Raw genomic sequence first — 20,290 nt, 5'->3', positions numbered from 1 at the left:
ATTAAGAAACACCAGAGTCAGCAGACGTGTGTGTTTACTTGCTCGTGTGTGTGGGAGACGATATGCATGTAGCTGCTGGTTTAAAAACACTCAAACATATCTCAGATTTGGGTTTCAACATCTTGGTCCATCTTGGAAGAGTCATATCATAGCTTAGAGGTGTTTAAAGCTGTGTTTTGGTGTGTGAGAGAGAGAGAGAGAGAAGACGAATAGCACACGTGTGAGATGTATTTGACTTTATGCGTCGCTAAACAGGTCTGTTGGTGCGTGAGGGAGAGAGAGAGGTGTGTATTTTCGTTGTGTGTATTTATGGATGAGTGTAGACTTGCAGCTTCCCTTTAGAGAGAGGGAGTGAGTGTGTGTGTATGTGTGAGTGCACCATTTAATGTGTGTAATGTCACAGTTAAGTAAGGGATAAAACATTTAGGGACATGCAGTTGAAGGAAAAGAACCAATGATGAAGTGATGCAAAGCCACCTAGTGTGAAGTGGAGTTACTCTGATCACCCTGATGTTGATTATTTTCCAAGAACGGCATGTCTCGAAGTGTTTAATTTCACACAGCAATATGCCAACAGTTTCAATTTTTGGTATTAATTGAACTTTTTTTTTTTCCCCCCCCAATCTGGTTTTAGCGACATTTTTAAGATTGTGGCGCGTCTGTGAAACAAGTCCTGTTGTAATTCCTCAATTACCGTAAATTTTATTTATTTATTTTTTATTTATTTTTTAAGTTATTCCACGAAATCGAGTCATACATGAGCTGATAGCTATAAGCCATGTACGACGAGATTGAGTGGAATAACTGTTTTATTCTATCCGCATTCACTGGATTTTGAGAGACGGAGCATTTGTATTCTTTGCACATTCGATAAATAAACTATACAAAATAATTTCTGTTTAGAATATAAACAAACCGGCGAAATGACAGGAGCAATTTGTGAAAAACGCTGCTGCTATGATAATTCTTGAAAAAAAAAAGAAGTTACGTTCTTACCATCGAGTACTTTCAATTCTTCTGTATTTTTGGGGTTTTGTTTTCGACTTGAGTTTTTATTTCGTCCTCGGTTGATTCAGTAACACGCGCCGCCATTTCCTCCTCCTTCTTCGTTTTTTTTTTTTGGCTGTTGGGAAACCAACTTAAAAATGCATTACTGCCACCGACTGGGCTGGAGTATGGAACTGGAGATTTGGGGGGGGGGCTAAATTCTTTTAGCTATTTCTGTTTCTTTTAAATACTTGATAAAGTGATATATATCTGACTTGATGTGCTCTGCCATTTTGCTTTTCTCTACTCACGGTATATGAGCTGATAGCCTGGTAGTAGAGTAGCCAATCCAAGCCTGCGATTGCTCATATCCAGTGAATGTGGAGAGAATAAATACCACACACACACACACGGTATATGGCCAGCATATCGTCTTTAAAAAGTGAAGCCACCACAGTTGTAGCGCCCCTGCTGGTTATCTGCAGTATAATGTGTAGCACTGCCTATTACCATGTGTTTCAATGACAAAACAGCTTTTTTTTTTTTCTTCCATGTCACATTTCTCATCTAATCCATACCATTGAGTGTGCATGCTGCTGTTGACCTGAGAATTGGAAACTCTGTGCTCGGAATTACGCCATTTTCAACCTCCATGCACATGTGCTACAGTGTGCACGCGTGCGGGACACGAACCCTCCAGTCTGGCTATTATGAAGTACAGTAGATGATTTAATGTCGTCCAAATAGAGTTGAATTCGCTAGTTTTATTTATTGCTTTATTAATTTGTTGTTTTTTTTGGATTGAGGCAGAGGGGTTTGTTGTTGTTGTTGTTTTTTTACCATTTATGTGATTGATTACTGTTTTTTTTTCCAAATATATGAGCATGCGGAAGTCAAAAAGGTTTGTGACCAAAAGGTTGCCAGTTCAATTCCCTGGACCAGCAGGAATGGCTGAAGTGCCCTTGTATGTTGCTCTGGATAAGAGTGCCTGTTAAATGCCTGTAAAGTAACTGTATGAGTAATATTGTTCTTTGAGTTCGTGTTTATTAGTCTGGGTTTGTACTGATGCTGTGATTTGACTTCACATGCTGAGCTTGGACTTGGGGAGACCGTCCCAGGTTCCCAATTTGAAGGGGTGTTTGGTTTGCGTTTTCCTTCTCGGAGGTTAGAAATGATGAGTTCTGAGTTTTAGTTGAATGTAGCGACAGTTCACTGCCGAGATATTTGCTAACAAAAGATAACAATGGAGGTGTTTGTGATTTTTTTTTTTTTTTTTTTTAACCACTTTGTGATTCAAATACACGCAGGTTGAAAAATGACACGATTCCAAGTTTCCTTTCCTGGGTTTAGCTGAACACCGCATTAGCCTTTTGCCCTTATACTGACAAAGGTGATGTTCCTACTAAGCTAATGAAAATGAATATTCCGGTAATATTACGGTTTACATGCAGCCGTGTGTACGCCGATTAACATAACCAAGCCCATGTTGGTCTGTGCTCAACTTGCAGAGACGACCGTAAAGAGGACAGGAAAGAGACCATGTGTAACAAACTGCCATTAAAAAAAAAGTCGAGAACGCTCCTAAAACCTGAGTAATTAAGTTATTCCACAAAATCGATTCGGACATGAGCTGACAGCCAGTGAGGCGCGTACGATTTATTCTCTCAACATTCACTGAATTTTGAGAAACGGAGCATTTTTATTTTTTGCAAATTCAATAAATAAAAACTTTATACAAAACGTCCGGCAAAATCATTTCCGCTTAGGCGGACTTCTTAAAAACCTGTCGATGGCTGCGCAAATTGACTTTAGTGGGATTTTTTTTGTTGTTGTTGTTGGAGTTTTTTTGTAGTGCCGTCTTGCTGTCGTGCCGAGGTATAGAACAGTTTCAGACATTTATTTAATTCTTCCTTGGACATTTCAGTTCTGTCATTTTCAAACTTATTTGAGCTCTTGAACCAGGCTAAAAAAAAATTTCAGCACATTTTAATGCTTAAAGTTTGAAGAATGTAAACAAACCGGCGAAATGACGGGAGCAATTTGCGAAAAATGCTATAATAATAATTCTTGGGGGGAAAAAAAGACGTTCTTACCATCAAATACATTCATTCCATATATATATATATATATATATATATATATATATATATATATATAGAGAGAGAGAGAGAGAGAGAGAGAGAGAGTTTTTTTTCGGGGGGGGGGGGGGTTGTTTTCGAGTAGGGTTTTTATTTCGTCCTCAGTTGGTTCAGCATTTTGTTTTTCCTCTACTCGTAGTATATGAGCTGATAGCCTAGCAGTAGATTAGATTACATAGAACTTTATTGATCCCTTTGGGCGGGTTCTCGCAGGGAAATTAAGATTCCAGCAGCATCATTGCAGGATAAACAGAGACTAGAAAATAGAGAAAAAACTTTTAGATAAAGGGGGGGGGCCAATCAGAGCGCACGATTGCTCATATCCAGTCAATGTGGCTAGAACAATATCCACTTATCCTACACGTCTCAATCGGAAAATGCTAGATTCAGGATATCCAATCATAATGTGCTGTTTACCTCATTCGGATATTGTTATATTCGGAATGACAGTATAGATGACTTGCAGCCACGTGATCAAAATGTGCTACGTCATGAGCGTCCGCCATTCCCTGAGGGAACCTGCCCAAAGGGATCAATAAAGTTCTATGTAATCTAATCTAGTCTAATGATGGTGGATATACAAAGCAACCAGGATGGCAGCCGCTGAAAGCGTGTCTGTAAACAACGCTGAATTTTCTCACTATTACCACAATTTGAATGGTCGAGCGAAGATTCGATACAAAGAGAAGATAGATATGTGTGGGTTTTGACCCATATTATTTAAAAACGTCAGGCTTTTCTGAAGATAAGACGCTTCTACCGACCATCGAGTACAAATACAGGTCATTTCGTCCAATAGTTAAGACATTTCGTCCAAAGCGTTTTTCATACACACTATCAATTATTTTATACTTCAGGTATTCATTTGTTTAAAAAAAAAAGGAGGAATTCTCAATGGAATTTGACCGAAGCAGCTTCGACACTAAAGAGCGGGGGTAACCATGTCGGCCCGTGCTACTTGCTGACCCTGGGATGAGTTCACTCCCTTGTCATTGCAGGCTGCTCACTTGCATGTCTACGTTTCTGGCTGGATCATGTTAAATCTTCAGGCAGCGCTCTCGCGGGGGCTTCACGAGCCGAGGCGCGGTCCTACCGACCCGAGGCCGTGCTCTTTCGAAGGGAGAGGCGCCTGTAAAATTTGGCTTCGCTGTGAGCTCTGTTGGCCGAGTTATTAATTTTTAAAGCCGGCTGGATCATGTTAAATCTTCAGGCGTGGAGCAGCGCTCTCGCGGGGGATTCGTTCGCAAACACCTGAAATATAAAATAATTGATAGTGCATATGAAAAAGGCTTTGGACGAAATGTCTTAACTATTAGATGAAGTGTCCTGATCCCCTCGTCTCCTCTCCGTGCTAAGCCTCGGAGTTTCCTCGTCCTCTTTCCGAATCACAGACGGAATTGTTTAAAAAAAAAAAAAATCGGAACGTGCCACGGTCACAAGTCCTGTTGTGACCACAACCGTATACAGCACAAAGATATGGCAGAGCTAAAAGAACGCTTAAAGCAGTCAAAAAACAAAGAGTTGCGCACGCGTGACTGTTTTGGAAGGAATGTCGCTTGACCCCGCATTTGTATCTCCGCCGACATCCGGGTTTCTATTTTAGTTTGACGTCACTTGCAAATCAAGGATAGTGTGTGTGTGTGTGTGTGTGTGTGTGTGTGTGTGTGTGTGTGTGTGTGTGTGTGTGTGAGCGTCCTGAGTGATGGACGGGTTAGAGCAGAGCTGACAGACTGTACAGCGACACATAAGCTAACATCACTAATTCTCCGGCTACAAATGGGCTTCTCTACAAGGTCAACTTGCCAAAGTGCGTAAATTCCTTGTTAAAGTTCCTTCTCCTGTAGTAATTATAATCAAATCAGAGCGAGGTGCTTCTCACGGACACTTATCTAGAAGTCGTGACGCCAGCGTGATTATTCAGTACATTAGTAATTATTCTCAACGCTACAGTCTGTGTGCACTGGAGCATTTGAACATACGATAACATGCTCCTATGTTGCGTCTCGTTCTTTTTTTTTCCTTCTTTTTCTCGTAATTAATATGCAGGGATGCGATGCATGAAATGAGGCCGTTTTAGCTTTAATCGTTACGAGCGAGTTTGACACGCACGTCCTATTTTAGTGCTGCTTTCCAGAAGAGCGGAAAAGAAAGGACTACTGTATAAACATCTAAACATCTCGCCTAATTGAGTCAGGAGCGAAACACGACTGGCTGTGCACTTATTAAACCCTCAGCCGCTTGCCTCCGTTAGATTTACGTTCTTTGTTAAGGAACAGGTCGCAATTTTTATCCTTTTATAGTTGCGTTAAATGTTGCGGAGCATTCAGAAAAAAAAGTGTTAACCTTGCCCTTAGTTTGCATGAGAGTTCGGAGTTGTACCCTGGAATTGAAATGGACTTCTTTGGGATTGTGTGTCATTCAGGGTGGACGATATGACAGAAATGTCATCATGTCGTGATTCTAGAAGACATTCCTCCGATTCATGATATACAGTGCTCATAAGTATACATACCCAGGCAGAAATTGTGAAATGTGAGGCCGTTTCTCAGAAAATATGACCAGTCATATTTGTTTCAGGATGCACAATGAGGTACTTGAACAAAAAATGGACTACGCTTGTCAAGTTGCCAGAAAAAAAAAATCCTGAATTTGTTCCTGACATTTTGAGGCTTGTGTGGGTGGTGCTTGGAATATTATGCATGGAAACAGTATTGTATATAATTTTGTAGGGGTGGCGCAGTAACGGTTTTTTTCTTCAGCAGACTGTTGATACAAAGCTTGAAGCAGATTCAGCTCATTTCGCGCTCTCTTGCTGTTGAAGACCTTGTGTTAGAAAAGTGAAAGGAACTGCATTACATTGTGCTTTTACAAAACATGCATATCGGTGTCTCCACCCCTCACACAGAAGTCAAACAAATGCTTTTCTTACAGAAACGTTGGCCACCAAATTCGTAATGAGTGCGTTTTCGTTATTAAATCTTGCATACACGAGAACAATTTAGACCTGAAAATGCACAGAGGAACGGGTGGGCGCAAAGGGGCGTAGAGGAACGGGTGGGTGCGTAAAAGCATGCACAGCAGGTAGTCGCGAAAGCACATGGAGGAATGGGTTGGTGCGAAGGCGCATATAGGAGCGGATGGGTGGGCGTGAAGAGGAACGGGCGGGTACGTAGAGCACGGGTGGGCACAGGCTTATAAAAGAATGGGTGGGCATGAAAAAGCGTAGATTAACGGGTGGACGCGAAGATGTGTAGAGGATCAGGTGGGCACGTAGAGAACAGGTGGGTGCGAAGGCACAAGAATGGGTGGGTGCAAAAAAGCATAGACAGCAGATAGTCACAAAAGCACATAGAGGAATGGGTGGGCGTGAAAGCGTATATAGGAACGGGTGGGTGCATAGAGGAATGGGTGGGCGTGAAGGCGCGAAGAGGAATGGGTGGGTACGTAGAGAACGGGTGGGCACGAAGGCTTATAGAAGAATGGGTGGGCGCGAAGGTGCGTAGAGGAACGGGTGGGCGTGACGAGGAATGGATGGGCACAAATGTGCATAGAGAACAGGTAGGCACAAAGGCACAGAAGAATGGGTGGGTGCGAAAAAGCATAAACAGCAGATAGTCGCGAAAGCACATAGAGAAATGGGTGGGTGTGAAAGCGTATATAGGAACGGGTGGGTGCATAGAGGAATGGGTGGGCGTGAAGGCGCAAAGAGGAATGGGTGGGTACATAGAGAACGGGTGGGCACGAAGGCTTATAGAAGAATGGGTGGGCGCGAAGGTGCGTAGAGGAACGGGTGGGCGTGACGAGGAATGGATGGGCGCGAATGTGCGTAGAGAACAGGTGGGCGCAAAGGCACAGAAGAATGGGTGGGTGCGAAAAAGCATAAACAGCAGATAGTCGCGAAAGCACATAGAGAAATGGGTGGGTGTGAAGGCGTGTATAAGAATGGGTGGGTGCATAGAGGAATGGGTGGGCATGAAGGCGCGAAGAGGAACGGGTGGGTATGTAGAGAACGGGTGGGCACAAAGGCTTATAGAAGAATGGTTGGGCGCGAAAGTGCGTCGAGGAGCAGGTGGGCGCAAAGAGGAACGGATGAGCACGAAGGTGTGTAGAGAACGGGTGGGCGCAAAGGCACAGAAGAATGGGTGGGTGCGAAAAAGCATAGACAGCAGGTAGTCGCGAAAGCACATAGAAGAATGGGTGGGCACGAAGGCACATGTAGGAACGGGTGGGTGCATAGAGGAATGGGTGGCCATGAAGGCACGAAGAGGAACGAGTGGGTACGTAGAGAATGGGTGGGTCCGAAGGCTTATAGAAGAATAGGTGGGCGTGAAAAATCATAGAGGAACAGGTGGGCATGAAGGTGCGTAGAGGAGCGGGTGGGCGCGAAGGTGCGTAGAGGAACAGGTGGGCACATAGAGAACAGGTGGGTGCGAAGGCACAGAAGAATGGGTGGGTGTGAAAAAGCATAGACAGCAGGTAGTCGCAAAGAGGAATGGGTAGGTGCATAGAGGAATTGGGTGGGTGCATATAGGAATGGGTGGGTGCGAAGGCGCATATAGGAATGGGTGGGTGCATATAGGAATGGGTGAGTGCGAAGGCACGTATAGGAATGGGTGGGCGCGTATAGGAATGGGTGGGTGCGAAGGTGTGAAGAGGAATGGGTGGGTATGTAGAGAGCAGGTGGGTGCGAAGGCACACAGAGAACGGGTGGGCACGAAGGCACATAGAAGAATGGGTGGGCGCGAAAAAGTGTAGACAACGGGTAGTTGCAAAGGCGCATAGAGGAGCAGGTGGGCGCGTAGAGGAATGGGTGAGCATGAAGGCACATTGAGAATGGGTGGGCACGTAGAGAACAGGTGGGTGTGAAGGTGTGTAGAAGAATGGGTGGACGCAAAAAAGCATATAGAGAGCGGGTGGTTGCAAAGGCGTGTAGATGAATGGGTGGGCACGAAGGCGTATTGAGAATGGGTGGGCGTGAAGGCGTGTAGAAGAATGGGTGGGCATAAAAAAGCATATAAAGAGCGGGTGGTTGCGAAGGTGCGTAGAGGAACGGGTGGGCATGAAGGGAATTTGACAACACCATGAAATAAGGTCTGATGTAGAAATAGCACAAAATATAATATAAAATATAAGTGGACTGTGTATCTCTCCATCTCTTCTCTCTCTCTCTCTCTCTCTCTCTCTCACACACACACACACACACACACACACTGCTGCTAAACAGGTTTCTGTCGCTCTGATCTATAATGTTAGAGAGGGCTGAAAATGGCATTTCACTCAATTACTCAAGATGGCACCTGTTCAATAACCCACTTTCCCGTGTGTGTGTTGCAGGAGCGTGACGAGGAGAGGCGCAGGCAGCTGAGGGAGCGAGCGAGGCAGCTGATAGCAGAGGCTCGATCAGGAGTGAAGATGGCGGAGTTCCCTCTGCACTCAGACACCTCCACTTCTGCAGGAGAGTTCAAAGGAAGGTCAAAGGCAGCTGGAGGTGGGTGCTGGGGGCTTTCATGGCATGGTTACGCGCGCACACACACACACACACACACACACACACACACACAGTCTTCTCTCACAAACAAACAGTCACATCATAACACTCAAACATCCAGGTTCTGTGAATACACACACGCTCACATACACAGTGAATTCACACAAAAACTAACTTGGGACACACACACACACCTACCTTATACACACTCACTGTGCATTCATGTGTAGTGTAGGCTGCTTATGAATGTTGTGATGCACACTGTGTGTTAGATTCCCAATGTAACACAAACACAGAGGATTTCAGTACTATACTATACGGTCAAAAGTATGTGGACACAACCTTCACACTCGTATGTGCCGATTTCATAACCCTCGGCATGAACACAGATCTGCTGTTGTAATGAGCTCCACTCTTCTGGGAAGGATTTCCATTCGATTTTAGGGCGTGGCTGTGTGGATTTGTGTTCATTCAGCTACAAGAGCATTAGTGAGATCAGGTACTGATGTTGGGTGAGGAGTAACGTGTGGGGTGCAGTCGGTGCTCCAGTTCATCCCGAAGGTGTTCAGAGGGGTTGAGGGCAGGGATCTGTGCAGGACACTTGGCAGACCATGTCATCTTGGAGCTCACTTTGTGCACAGGGCCACGGTCATGCTCAAACAGGTCTGGGTTTCTTAGTTCCAGTGAAGGGAAACGATAATGTTCCGGTATACGGAGACATTCTATACAGCATTAAGGCAACAGTTTGGAGAAGAACCACACATGGGTGTGATGGGCCAGTGTCCACATACTTTTGGCTGTATAGTGTATGATCAGTGTTATGGTGTCTCTCAATCTGTGTGTGTGTCTCAATCTCTGTGTTTGTCTCTTTCTCTCTGTGTCTCAATCTCTCGCTCTCTGTCTGCCTGTCTCTCTCTGTGTCTCTCTGTTTGTGTCTCTCTCTCTTTGTCTGTCTCTCTCTCTCTCTGTTTCTGTTTGTGTGTCTTTCTCTCTCTGTCTCTCTGTGTTTGTCTCTGTGTCTGTGTCTCTGTTTGTCTGTTTGTGTGTCTCTCTCTCTGTGTCCGTCTCACTCAGTCTCTCTCTCTCTGTCTGTGTGTCTGTCTCTCAATTTGTTTCCCTCTCTCTCTCTGTCCCTTGCTCAATCTGTTTGTCTGTGTATCTCTGTCTCTCACTCAATCTGTGTGTCTCTCTCTGTGCCTCTCTCTTTCTGTCTCTCTGTGTTTTGTCTATCTGTGTGTCTCTCTCTCTCTGTCTCTCTCAAACTCTGTCTCTGTGTGTCTGTGTCTCAATCTCTCTGCTTGTCTCTCTCTGTGTGCCTTTTTGCATGCGTGTCCGTGTTTGAGTGTCTCTTTATATAGCTGTGTGTGTGTGTGTGTGTGTGTGTGTGTGTGTCGGTCCGTGCCCGTGTCTGTGTGTCTAAGTGTGTGACTCTTGGTCTCCAGGTGTGTGTGTGTGTGTCTGCCTCTTACTCCTTTCCCACTCAGTGAAAACTGTATATTTTCCGTTATAATGCAGTAATTGTGTCCCGTGGCAACGGGAGCAAAATGGCAAAGTCAGAACATTTATCTCCCCCCCCCCCGTCTATCTAATAACATTTCCAGAAATCTCTTGCCACAGCTGCAGTGGGAATCAGAACCGTCAGATTTGTGTTGTGATGGTGGCGATGTAAATGATGTAGTGATATTGTGACTGCACTACTCGTACTGCCTCAGTGTAAAGCAGCCGGCAGCGAAGCAAAGAAAACATCAGCAGATACGAGCAAAAATGTTATCAACAGCCTCTGATTGAACGAAAACGTTCAGAAACAGGGAGAGACTCCCTCAGCAGAGACGGGATGCAGCTCGACTCGTGCCATGTTGCTAACTAGCTAATGGTTCACACGTCTCGCGGAGGATCGCGCTCCATAGCGTTCCGTTAAATACGTCCAGGTGGGAATACATGATATTCATTCTGCGTTCCTTTCCATTATGGAGGACTGAATGGAAATGAAAGTGGATCGTTTCCATGTTTTTCTTATACAATAACGGATTTCGTATGTGGAAGGGGATTCTGTGCATCTGTGAATGTGTCTCCATGCGTATGTTTGTTTCGGTCTCGGTGTGTTTGTGTGTCTGTATATGCATGTCTGTGTCGTGTGTGTCTCTACATATGTGATTGTGTGCTGCAAAAAGGTAAGATGATCCATGGTCGTCTCATTTTTATTATACTTTACCTCTGCTGTGGTGTCCCAAAAGTGCATTACATTAGAACACGCGCGCGTGTGAAGCCTAATTTGAAAGAGTTCACACAGGGCTACACATCCATTTGTTCAGGCAGAAAGTTCTTCATTAATCCTTCAGTAATACATCAGAAAAACTTAAGAGTACCTCATGACACACACCGTTCACCAGACCTTACACACACACACTCTCATTCATTGCCTTTTGGCCGTAATATAATCAAAATGTGCGCACAAGGATTTCACACTGCTTGAATTCCTCACCTGTATTTCTAATTCATCTCGCAGTGAGTGAGTTTGGTGTGATGCTCAAGTAACTCGTATCAGCAGGCGATCGCAGAAGCTAGCAGTTAGCCAGCGTGCTTAATTGTGTTAGCATCAGGGCTAGTAATGTGATTCAGTGCATCTCGAATAAATCAAATATCTCTCCGTTTTCTTCCTCATCCTCACCTGTGTCTGATTAACAGCAGCCCCTCCTTCCTCCGCTCTCCCTGTGTTCTGAAACAGCGTGCCGTTCCTCATGCCATCCTCTAACAGGGCCTGGAAGTCACAGTGGAGAGAGGAGAAGCGAGAGGGATGATGGGAAGAGAGATGGAGGGAGGGAGGGAGGGAGGGAGGGGGAACGTTTGCTTGGTCTTTCTGGCTGTTGAATTCTGCTAATTGTAGAACTCATTAAAAATCAGGTCGCAGGGAAATGCTATAGGCTTGATGCACAAGGCCTGCAGTGCAGAACGCATAATCCCACACACACACACAGCTGTAGTTCAGAGAGAACTGAAGCTGAGCAGAGTGAAACGCTTGCCCGCAAAACTTTACCAACTCCACTAGCGTGCAGCTTTTTTTAATTAGCTTTAGCTCTCTCTCTCTCTCTCTCTCTGTGTGTATGTGGGTGATTCTCATGAAGACCTTCACATTAACATAAAGTTTTTCACCTCATTTTAGTATTTTTTCAAGTTGAGAGCCTAAAATAGAGTGTGAACTTTACTATGTTGATCTTTTTTTAATGGAAAATTTTTTTAATGGAATTTTATTCTTATTTGAGGCTTACATGATCCAGAATAATTCTCATCACCGTTACAGTAAATGATGAAGCTAGATCATGAGTTAAAAACATTTTTTGACAATTTATTTCATATTTCCACAAAATATCCCATTAAATGAACAGCACAGTCCATGACAATTACTTTTTTTTTTTTGACATTTATTTATTGCCCTCACAGTGCATGGTAATGAGAATATTGAGTAACGGTAATGATATACTCTTGGCTAATTTCACAAATAACCTGAAATGCTAGCAACCTATAACTTTTGCCACATGTTAAAGCCTTATATTGTGATAATAATCATATAAAATAATATATTTTTTATTTTTAAAAGTAATGAGTATTAAACCATAACGGTAATGATAATAGACAGTGTAACTGAGGACAGATTTAGCAACATTAGCATAAATATGACAAAGTAAGAGAAGAGTGAGCAACTGACCTTGTCTCCATTTTGAATCTTGTATCTGAAGTGATGCATCATGGGATAGCTGATCAATTTAAAGGCACGGTGTACTTTTTATAGGGGGGTGAAATCATGAAACGGTAATGAGAAGCATTTGGTGCGGACACAGTTATTTTGTTTAAAATCAAGTACCTTTTTTTGTTCAACACAAAAAATATTAATATTATGCATAAATATAGACGTTTTAAAATAACTTTACACTGTATTTTTTATATAATTAGGAATTTTTATATGATTTAAAGTAAACATTAAAAAAAGGGATGCGGACACATAACGGTAATGAGAATTTCCATAGGTTTTTTGTTTAATTGATATAAAAATTAGTTTATATGATGATGATAAACCATTTGTCCATACAGTGCTCCCTATTTTCTTTACACAAAATATCAGAGTTTATGTGAATAAAGTATTGATTTTGGAAAATGCATCCTGGCCATGTTCACTGCAGCTTCATGAGAATCACCCATGTGTGTATCGTACTGTATCATGGAGAGTAAATTTAAAAAATGGATGAGAAAATAGAACCTGCTTTCTTTTCTCTTTTGTTCATTCTGTCTGTCTTTAGTTCTTGTTAGAAAAAAAGATTGTGTCTTTGTTTAGGATGTTTGTGTGTGTCAGATGATTTATCTCTCTGTATTAAAGGAACAACGTAACATGCATGTATATGAAGGGTTGGGAGGTGTATATATTTATCTCACAACTGTGCTACAGTGGACATGTACAACCAGGGACCCCTATATATAATATATACTAATATGTAAAATATATTAGTAAGCATTTATAAAAATATCACCACAGACTAGCTCATGATTGCAGCACAGATTTATGACTTCATGCTTAAATAAATAAATAAAATCCAAGTGCCAACAGTTGTATTAAAGCTAGACAGCCTTTCGATTTCATAAAATCAGTGAAATTTAGTTCCCTCTGAAATGTGGTCAATGCGATATATGTTTGTTTATTTCTGCAATATCTCAAAAAAAAAAAAAACCCAGGCCATTCTGTGGCTGGGAAGTTATTTAATTTGAGGGGATTAAAGCAAATAATGTGCATGAAATCGCTTGCTTCGCGCAGTCAAGCAGACAGAGGAGGTCCGTGTGTACTGTCCAGGCGCAGGTTTACCTTTGACCGTGCACTGACAGTTCCATCATTCTGTCACTAAACGAACAGCTGATCACACCGAGGTGCTTGCTGAGCGCCGATATTTATTCCTTTTTTGTTTCCTTTCCTTCGTATAGAACATAACGTCTTTTCTCGCTTTCCGTTACTGTAGTCGGTCTTTCACGTTTCATTCTCACACCCACGTCCTCCGTTTTTCTCTCCCGTTTCAAGTTTGTATCCCACAATGCCTTGCGCGAACGGGGAAAGCCCACCACGTGACGCATGATGTAGTATCTTGAATTGGGTCATGGTGAAGCAGGAAAAAATAGCAGAGAATTTAGGGCCATGTGGCTCTAAATTCACTAATTGTTCTATTTTTAAAAAATAAATAAAATTGGAAGTCTGTGATTCGAATTCAGTAGCTTTCGGTCCACTAAACAAAAATAATTGAGTGTCGGAAAAATTTTTTTATGACCTACAGTTGAAAAACGTGAAAGGCGGTCTAGCTTTAATTAAGCTGTTGGACTTTTTATTCCTGGACTTTCCATCTGTAGAACCCAGCCACACTGAAGTCACATGTACTAACCTCATTTTCAGAAAAGTATGTACGTTTTCCTAAATGCAATTTAAAAAAAAAAATCTGTCATTTGTTCATTCACGCAAATCTTTATTTAACTGACAAAATACAATTAAGCTGTTCAAAACTACTGAAAATTTTTTTTTGTTAGTTAGTTAGTTAAATAAACTTTCACTTGAGTTAACAAATTAGATTTGTTTTTATTGCATTTTGGAAAATATCCCAACTTTTCTGGAAAAGGAAATGGGGTTTGTAGTTTATACAGAATGTTTAGTAGCGTTTTGTGTTCACAGTATTTCTCCAAGGCTTATTAAAATTGAATTCAAGTAGCTATAGACCTCAGAGTGAGGCGCGTCACTGTGATATACAGTGGTGCATGAAAGTTTGTGAATCCTTTAGAATTTTCTATATTTCTGCATAAATATGACCTAAAACATGATCAGATTTTCACACAAGTCCTAAAAGTAGATAAAGAGAACCCAGTTAAACAAATGAGACAAAAATATTATACTTGATCATTTATTTACTGAGGAAAATGATCCAATATTACATATCTGTGAGTGGCAAAAGTATGTGAACCTCTAGGATTAGCAGTTAATTTGAAGGTGAAATTAGAGTCAGGTGTTTTCAATCAATGGGATGACAATCAGGTGTGAGTGGGCACCCTGTTTTATTTAAAGAACAGGGATCTATCAAAGTCTGATCTTCACAACACATGTTTGTGGAAGTGTATCATGGCACGAACAAAGGAGATTTCTGAGGACCTCAGAAAAAGCATTGTTGATGCTCATCAGGCTGGAAAAGGTTACACAACCATCTCTAAAGAGTTTGGACTCCACCAATCCACAGTCAGACAGATTGTGTACAAATGGAGGAAATTCAAGACCATTGTTACCCTCCCCAGGAGTGGTCGACCAACAAAGATCACTCCAAGAGCAAGGCGTGTAATAGTCGGCGAGGTCACAAAGGACCCCAGGGTAACTTCTAAGCAACTGAAGGCCTCTCTCACATTGGCTAACATTAATGTTCATGAGTCCATCATCAGGAGAACACTGAACAACAATGGTGTGCATGGCAGGGTTGCAAGGAGAAAGCCACTGCTCTCCATAAAGAACATTGCTGCTCATCTGCAGTTTGCTAAAGGTCACGTGGACAAGCCAGAAGGCTACTGGAAAAATGTTTTGTGGACAGAGGAGACCAAAGTAGAACTTTTTTGATTTAAATGAGAAGCGTTATGTTTGGAGAAAGGAAAACACTGCATTCCAGCATGAGAACCTTATCCCATGTGTGAAACATGGTGGTGGTAGTGTCATGGTTTGGGCCTGTTTTGCTGCATCTGGGCCAGGACGGCTTGCCATCATTGATGGAACAATGAATTCTGAATTATACCAGCGAATCCTAAAGGAAAAAGTCAGAACATCTGTCCATGAACTGAACCTCAAGAGAAGGTGGGTCATGCAGCAAGACAACGACCCTAAGCACACAAGTCGTTCTACCAAAGAATGGTTAAAGAAGAATAAAGTTAATGTTTTGGAATGGCCAAGTCAAAGTCCTGACCTTAATCCAATGGAAATGTTGTGGAAGGACCTGAAGCGAGCAGTTCATGTGAGGAAACCCACCAACATCCCAGAGTTGAAGCTGTTCTGTACGGAGGAACGGGCTAAAATTCCTCCAAGCCGGTGTGCAGGACTGATCAACAGTTACCGCAAACGTTTAGTTGCAGTTATTGCTGCACAAGGGGGTCACACCAGATACTGAAAGCAAAGGTTCACATACTTTTGCCACTCACAGGAATGTAATATTGGATCATTTTCCTCAATAAATAAATGACCAAGTATAATATTTTTGTCTCATTTGTTTAACTGGGTCTCTTTCTACTTTTAGGACTTGTGTGAAAATCTGATGTTGTTTTAGGTCATATTTATGCAGAAATATAGAAAATTCTAAAGGGTTCATAAACTTTCAAGCACCACTGTATTTCCTGGTTGCAGGAACATAGTGGGAGAATATATAGATTTTTTTTTTTAATGAGCAAGCCAGAGTTGGTTTGTCACATAAAAAACACACAAGAGTATTTGCATTTATCGTGTGCAAAAGTCTTGGGCACATGCAAAGAAATGCTTTAGAGCAAAGATGCTTTCAGGAATAATGTGAAATAATTAAACTTTTCTACAATAAAAATGTAAAGTTTAACTGTAAAGTAATAAATGAAACGATTCAATATTTAGTATGATAACTCTTTGCTTCAAGATAAAATAGCAGTCTCGGGTACAGCGTGTCCCATTTTATAAGGAAATGAATGAGCTGTAAGCTTTACGGAGCATCTTACAGAAGTGGCCAGAGTTCTTTTCTGTCTGAAAAGTAAAAAGTGCTCTCTTACATCTGTAACATTTAAAAAAAAAAAAAAAGTTTTCAGGAAAGCTCATGTTTGGAATCTAAAATGTTTTTGTACCGACTTGATAATGTAGAAGTCATAATTAAAAAAAAAAAAAAACACTATAACAGTTTATACAAAAAAAAAAAACGGGTGCCAAGACTTTTGCACAGGGGTGTGTGTGTGTGTGTGTATAAACCTACATGGCGATTCAAAATAATCACTTTTTGTTGCATTCTCTGAATGCTTTTCTTATTTTCTGTGAATTTAATGCGAGAGGTTCTCTGGAGATTTCCTTCCTTATGCTGCTTCCACGCTGAAATCTCGGAGGTCTTCCTTTAACCTCCTAAGGCCCAAGCTGTTTTTTTACATGCATTTTTTATTTCTCTTTGCTATTTGGGCTTATTAGAACCTGATTAGAATAAAAACTAAGCATCATCTTTTGATAAGATGTACTTTTAGAGAAAAAGTATGTCCACATATGTGGATTCTTGTTCCGAATTTCTAAAAAGTGCTGTCCACGCATGTGACCGCTAAGCCCTAGGAGGTTAAAAACTGCTTACTGACTTTATTTACATGAACAGTACGGCCAAAAATGCTAAAGACTAAAAGCATGTGATTTGCATTTGTCTAACATGTATTGAATGCCGCAGTTATTTCATGCAAATTGTCAATCAATTAATGAACGGCACCCTCTTTTTGTTCTCGATTTATCATATTTTCCACGCTATAAGATGCTTGCTTGTATGTATGTATGTATGTATGTATTTATTTACCTTCAGCTAATTGCCATATTCTCTTTTGTTGTAAGTCAGGAATAAAACACACCAGGGAGGCTTGGTGGGGTCCAACACAAAACACTCTTATTTTTAATTACTTTTATTACTGTGGCGTTTTTGTGGATTATTTTCATACAGCAGTATGCCCTGAAGTGTTTTTTTTATTCTTATACTGCAGCAATCCATCAATTGTTACATTTTTATCAATTAAGGAATGACGCATCACACTTTTTTTTTTTTTTTTTTTTAATCCATAACATTTAGACATTGTGGAACATCAGCGAAACTAGTTCCTGTGATCGTTCAGCCTAGTTATTACCATCCTTTCTTCTTCTTTCTTCTGAAGCTAATAAGTCACGTTACAGAGAAACTGGAAACTTTTACATCATGATGACTTTCCCATGCCGGAAAACTTATTTACAGCACACATTTCAGGGAGAACACATCTTACTGTCTGGAAAATACCATGTTCATTCACTTAACTAACTCTTGACTAACCGCTTCTCTCCTTTTTGGGGCAATCATGCATTTCTGTTGTTCCAGACATCGTGAGTAGGGTGTGTGTTGATGGTGAGGAAGAGAGGGTTGAAGAAGAGGAGGAAGTGGCACCGTCGCCTGATGATGATGTCACGGTTTGTGATAATGAGGAGGAGCCAATGGCCTCTTGTCTACTGGAGGATGACTTTACTAACTCGGCTACTGACCTGGCTTCTTTGGGTAAACTAACCATGCATGGTGTGTGAGTGAGTGAGTGACTGACACCACTAACCAAGCTCTCATGTTCACTCAGTTTACATGTTACCGTACGTCACACACACTTTCTCTTAGAGCTGTTCTAATCATGATCACTAGATCAGTAATGTACAGTACATCGCATACGGCTCTGATATACAAATGAGCCTTCTTACCTTCTGTTGTAAATTTCTAGCACGGTATATTTGAGTTATGCTTCAATACAGCATATTGGAATTATACTTCCATGTAGGGTAATTGAGTTATGATTCCATACAGCATGATAATGTACAGTATATTTGAGTTATTCTTATGCAGAGTATATTTGAGTTGTGCTTGCTTACAACATATTTGAGTTGTACATATTTACAGCAGATTTGGGTTATACTAATGTACAACATGTTTGAGCTATACTTGCGTACAGCATATGTGTTACGCTTATGCACAGCGTATTTGCGTTATGCTCATGCACAGTATATTTGAGTTGTGCTTACATACGACAGGAGTTGTACGTATGTACAGTATATTTGAGTTATGCTTATTTACAGCGTATTTGAGTTATGCTTCCGTGCAATGTTTATGCTTCCATACAGAGTATTTGAATTGTGTTTATGTGCAGTATATTTGAGTTGTACTTATGTGCAACATGTTTGAGTTATGCCAAGGTACAGCATATTTGAGTTATGCTAATGCATAGTATATTTGAGTTGTTAAATTATCGTATACTTGAGTTGTGCTTACAAATGGCACATTTGAGTTGTACACATTTACAGTATATTTGAGTAATGCTTACATACAGCATATTTGACTTGTGCTCATGCACAGCATATTTCAGTTGTTAAATTCTAGTATATTTGAGTTGTGCTTGCATACGACATAGGAGTTGTGCTTTATGTACAGTATATTTGAGTTGTGCTTGTGCAAAGTATCTTTTGAGTTATGCTTGTTTACAGTACATTTGAGTTGTACTAAGGTACATGTTTGAGGTATACGCATTTACAGCATATTTGAGTTATGCTTCCGGACAATGTTTATGCTTTGATACGGCGTATTTGAATTGTGTTTGTGTGCAGTATATTTGAGTTATACTTGTGTGCAGCATGTTTGAGTTATGTTTACATGCAGTATGTTTGAGTTATGCTTGCTTACAGCATATTTGAATTGCTTGTGTACAGTATAGTTGAGATGCTTCCATGCAGCGTATTTGAGTTGTGCTTATGTACAGTATATTTGAGTCATGCATACATACAGCCTAGTTGACTTATTATTTTGTATAGCGTGTTTGAGTTATGCATAGCGTAGTTATGATTCCATACAGTACAATAGTTAGCAGTCTTCTTCACAGTGCTTTCAGCTCTAAAGTGTATTTTTGGTCTCTAAGTTTCACGAGAGGGTGCGTGTGTATAGGTTCAGTTATATATGACTGAGTGTCTTTGATGTTTGTGTGCAGTATATTAGGGTCGTACAGCTAGGGAAACAAGAGATTGTTTGTTTGTTTTTAATGTTTTTGAATTTTTTTCCATTGCTGAATATGTGCAGATTTGCATACAGTAGTTTGTACAGTACACTTATTTTGTGTCTTTTGGTCCAGTATGTTCGAGTTTGTACATTTTAGTCCTTCGTTTCGAGTTGCTGCTCCCCCGTGTTAGCTGATGTCTTTTTCATTTCGCAGATGATTTTAAAGCGGTTTCTGCGCAGGCACTAACTTTCGGTCAACACACAGCCTTTATCTGGGTTGTGTTGTAGCCTGATAAATGGCTCCTGTGGTGCTGATGCTGCTGGGGGTGCAGACGGTCTGAGGGATGGATGGATGGAGGAGAGGAGAGGGGGATGCACATGAAACACACCATTTCTCTCTTTCATCCCCACCCACTCACTCACTGACTCGGTCGGTCACTCAGTCAGTCAGTCAGTCCTGGGCAGAGAGGGAGAGAGAACAACAGATATACAGAGAGGGAGAAAGAGAAGGCAAGAGGCACAGCTTTCCCTGATGCCGAGAGAGGGATAAAAAGGTCAACAAAGCAGAAAGGAAGGAAAAAATACGAGGGTAATATTGTAGGTGAACCAGGAGTGCTGAGTCAGGATGAATGCGCTAATATAACTAGTAGGAAGAAATTGTACACGCACGCACGTGTGTGTGTGTGTGTAGTGGGGAGAGAGAGAGATGGAAAATTAATTTGGGTAAACAAGCCTCGGGTCATGTAATGTGGCGAAAGTGGTCTGAATCATTCACGGCATACTTTTATCACATTTTAAAATTACAGTTTGTTGCAAAAGTTTGCATCCCCTGCTAATTCTGGGTGAAAGTGCATATCCTGGACCAATTTCGGGGTTTTTTTTTTTTTTTTATTTATATGAAAGTGTGTCCCTTTACACACTCATCCAGA

At 41.4% G+C, this 20,290-nt stretch overlaps 1 protein-coding gene across 5 annotated transcripts in view; it reads left to right on the top strand.

Annotated features, from left to right (window-relative positions):
- Positions 1–20,290, top strand: part of ehbp1 (EH domain binding protein 1) — a 359,695-nt gene that overhangs the window by 278,817 nt on the left and 60,588 nt on the right. For 4 of the 5 annotated variants that reach the window (XM_060933432.1, XM_060933436.1, XM_060933433.1 and 1 more), the window contains 2 exons: positions 8,460–8,613; positions 17,715–17,888. In XM_060933432.1, coding sequence (XP_060789415.1) covers positions 8,460–8,613; positions 17,715–17,888 — 328 coding nt within the window. The remainder of the gene's footprint in view (positions 1–8,459; positions 8,614–17,714; positions 17,889–20,290) is intronic. The other variant, XM_060933434.1, reaches the window with a different exon arrangement.

The sequence above is a fragment of the Neoarius graeffei genome, chromosome 11, assembly GCF_027579695.1.
Source record: "Neoarius graeffei isolate fNeoGra1 chromosome 11, fNeoGra1.pri, whole genome shotgun sequence".
In the NCBI taxonomy this organism is placed as follows: Eukaryota; Metazoa; Chordata; class Actinopteri; order Siluriformes; family Ariidae; genus Neoarius; species Neoarius graeffei.
This window is presented reverse-complemented; position numbering and strand designations above follow the sequence as displayed.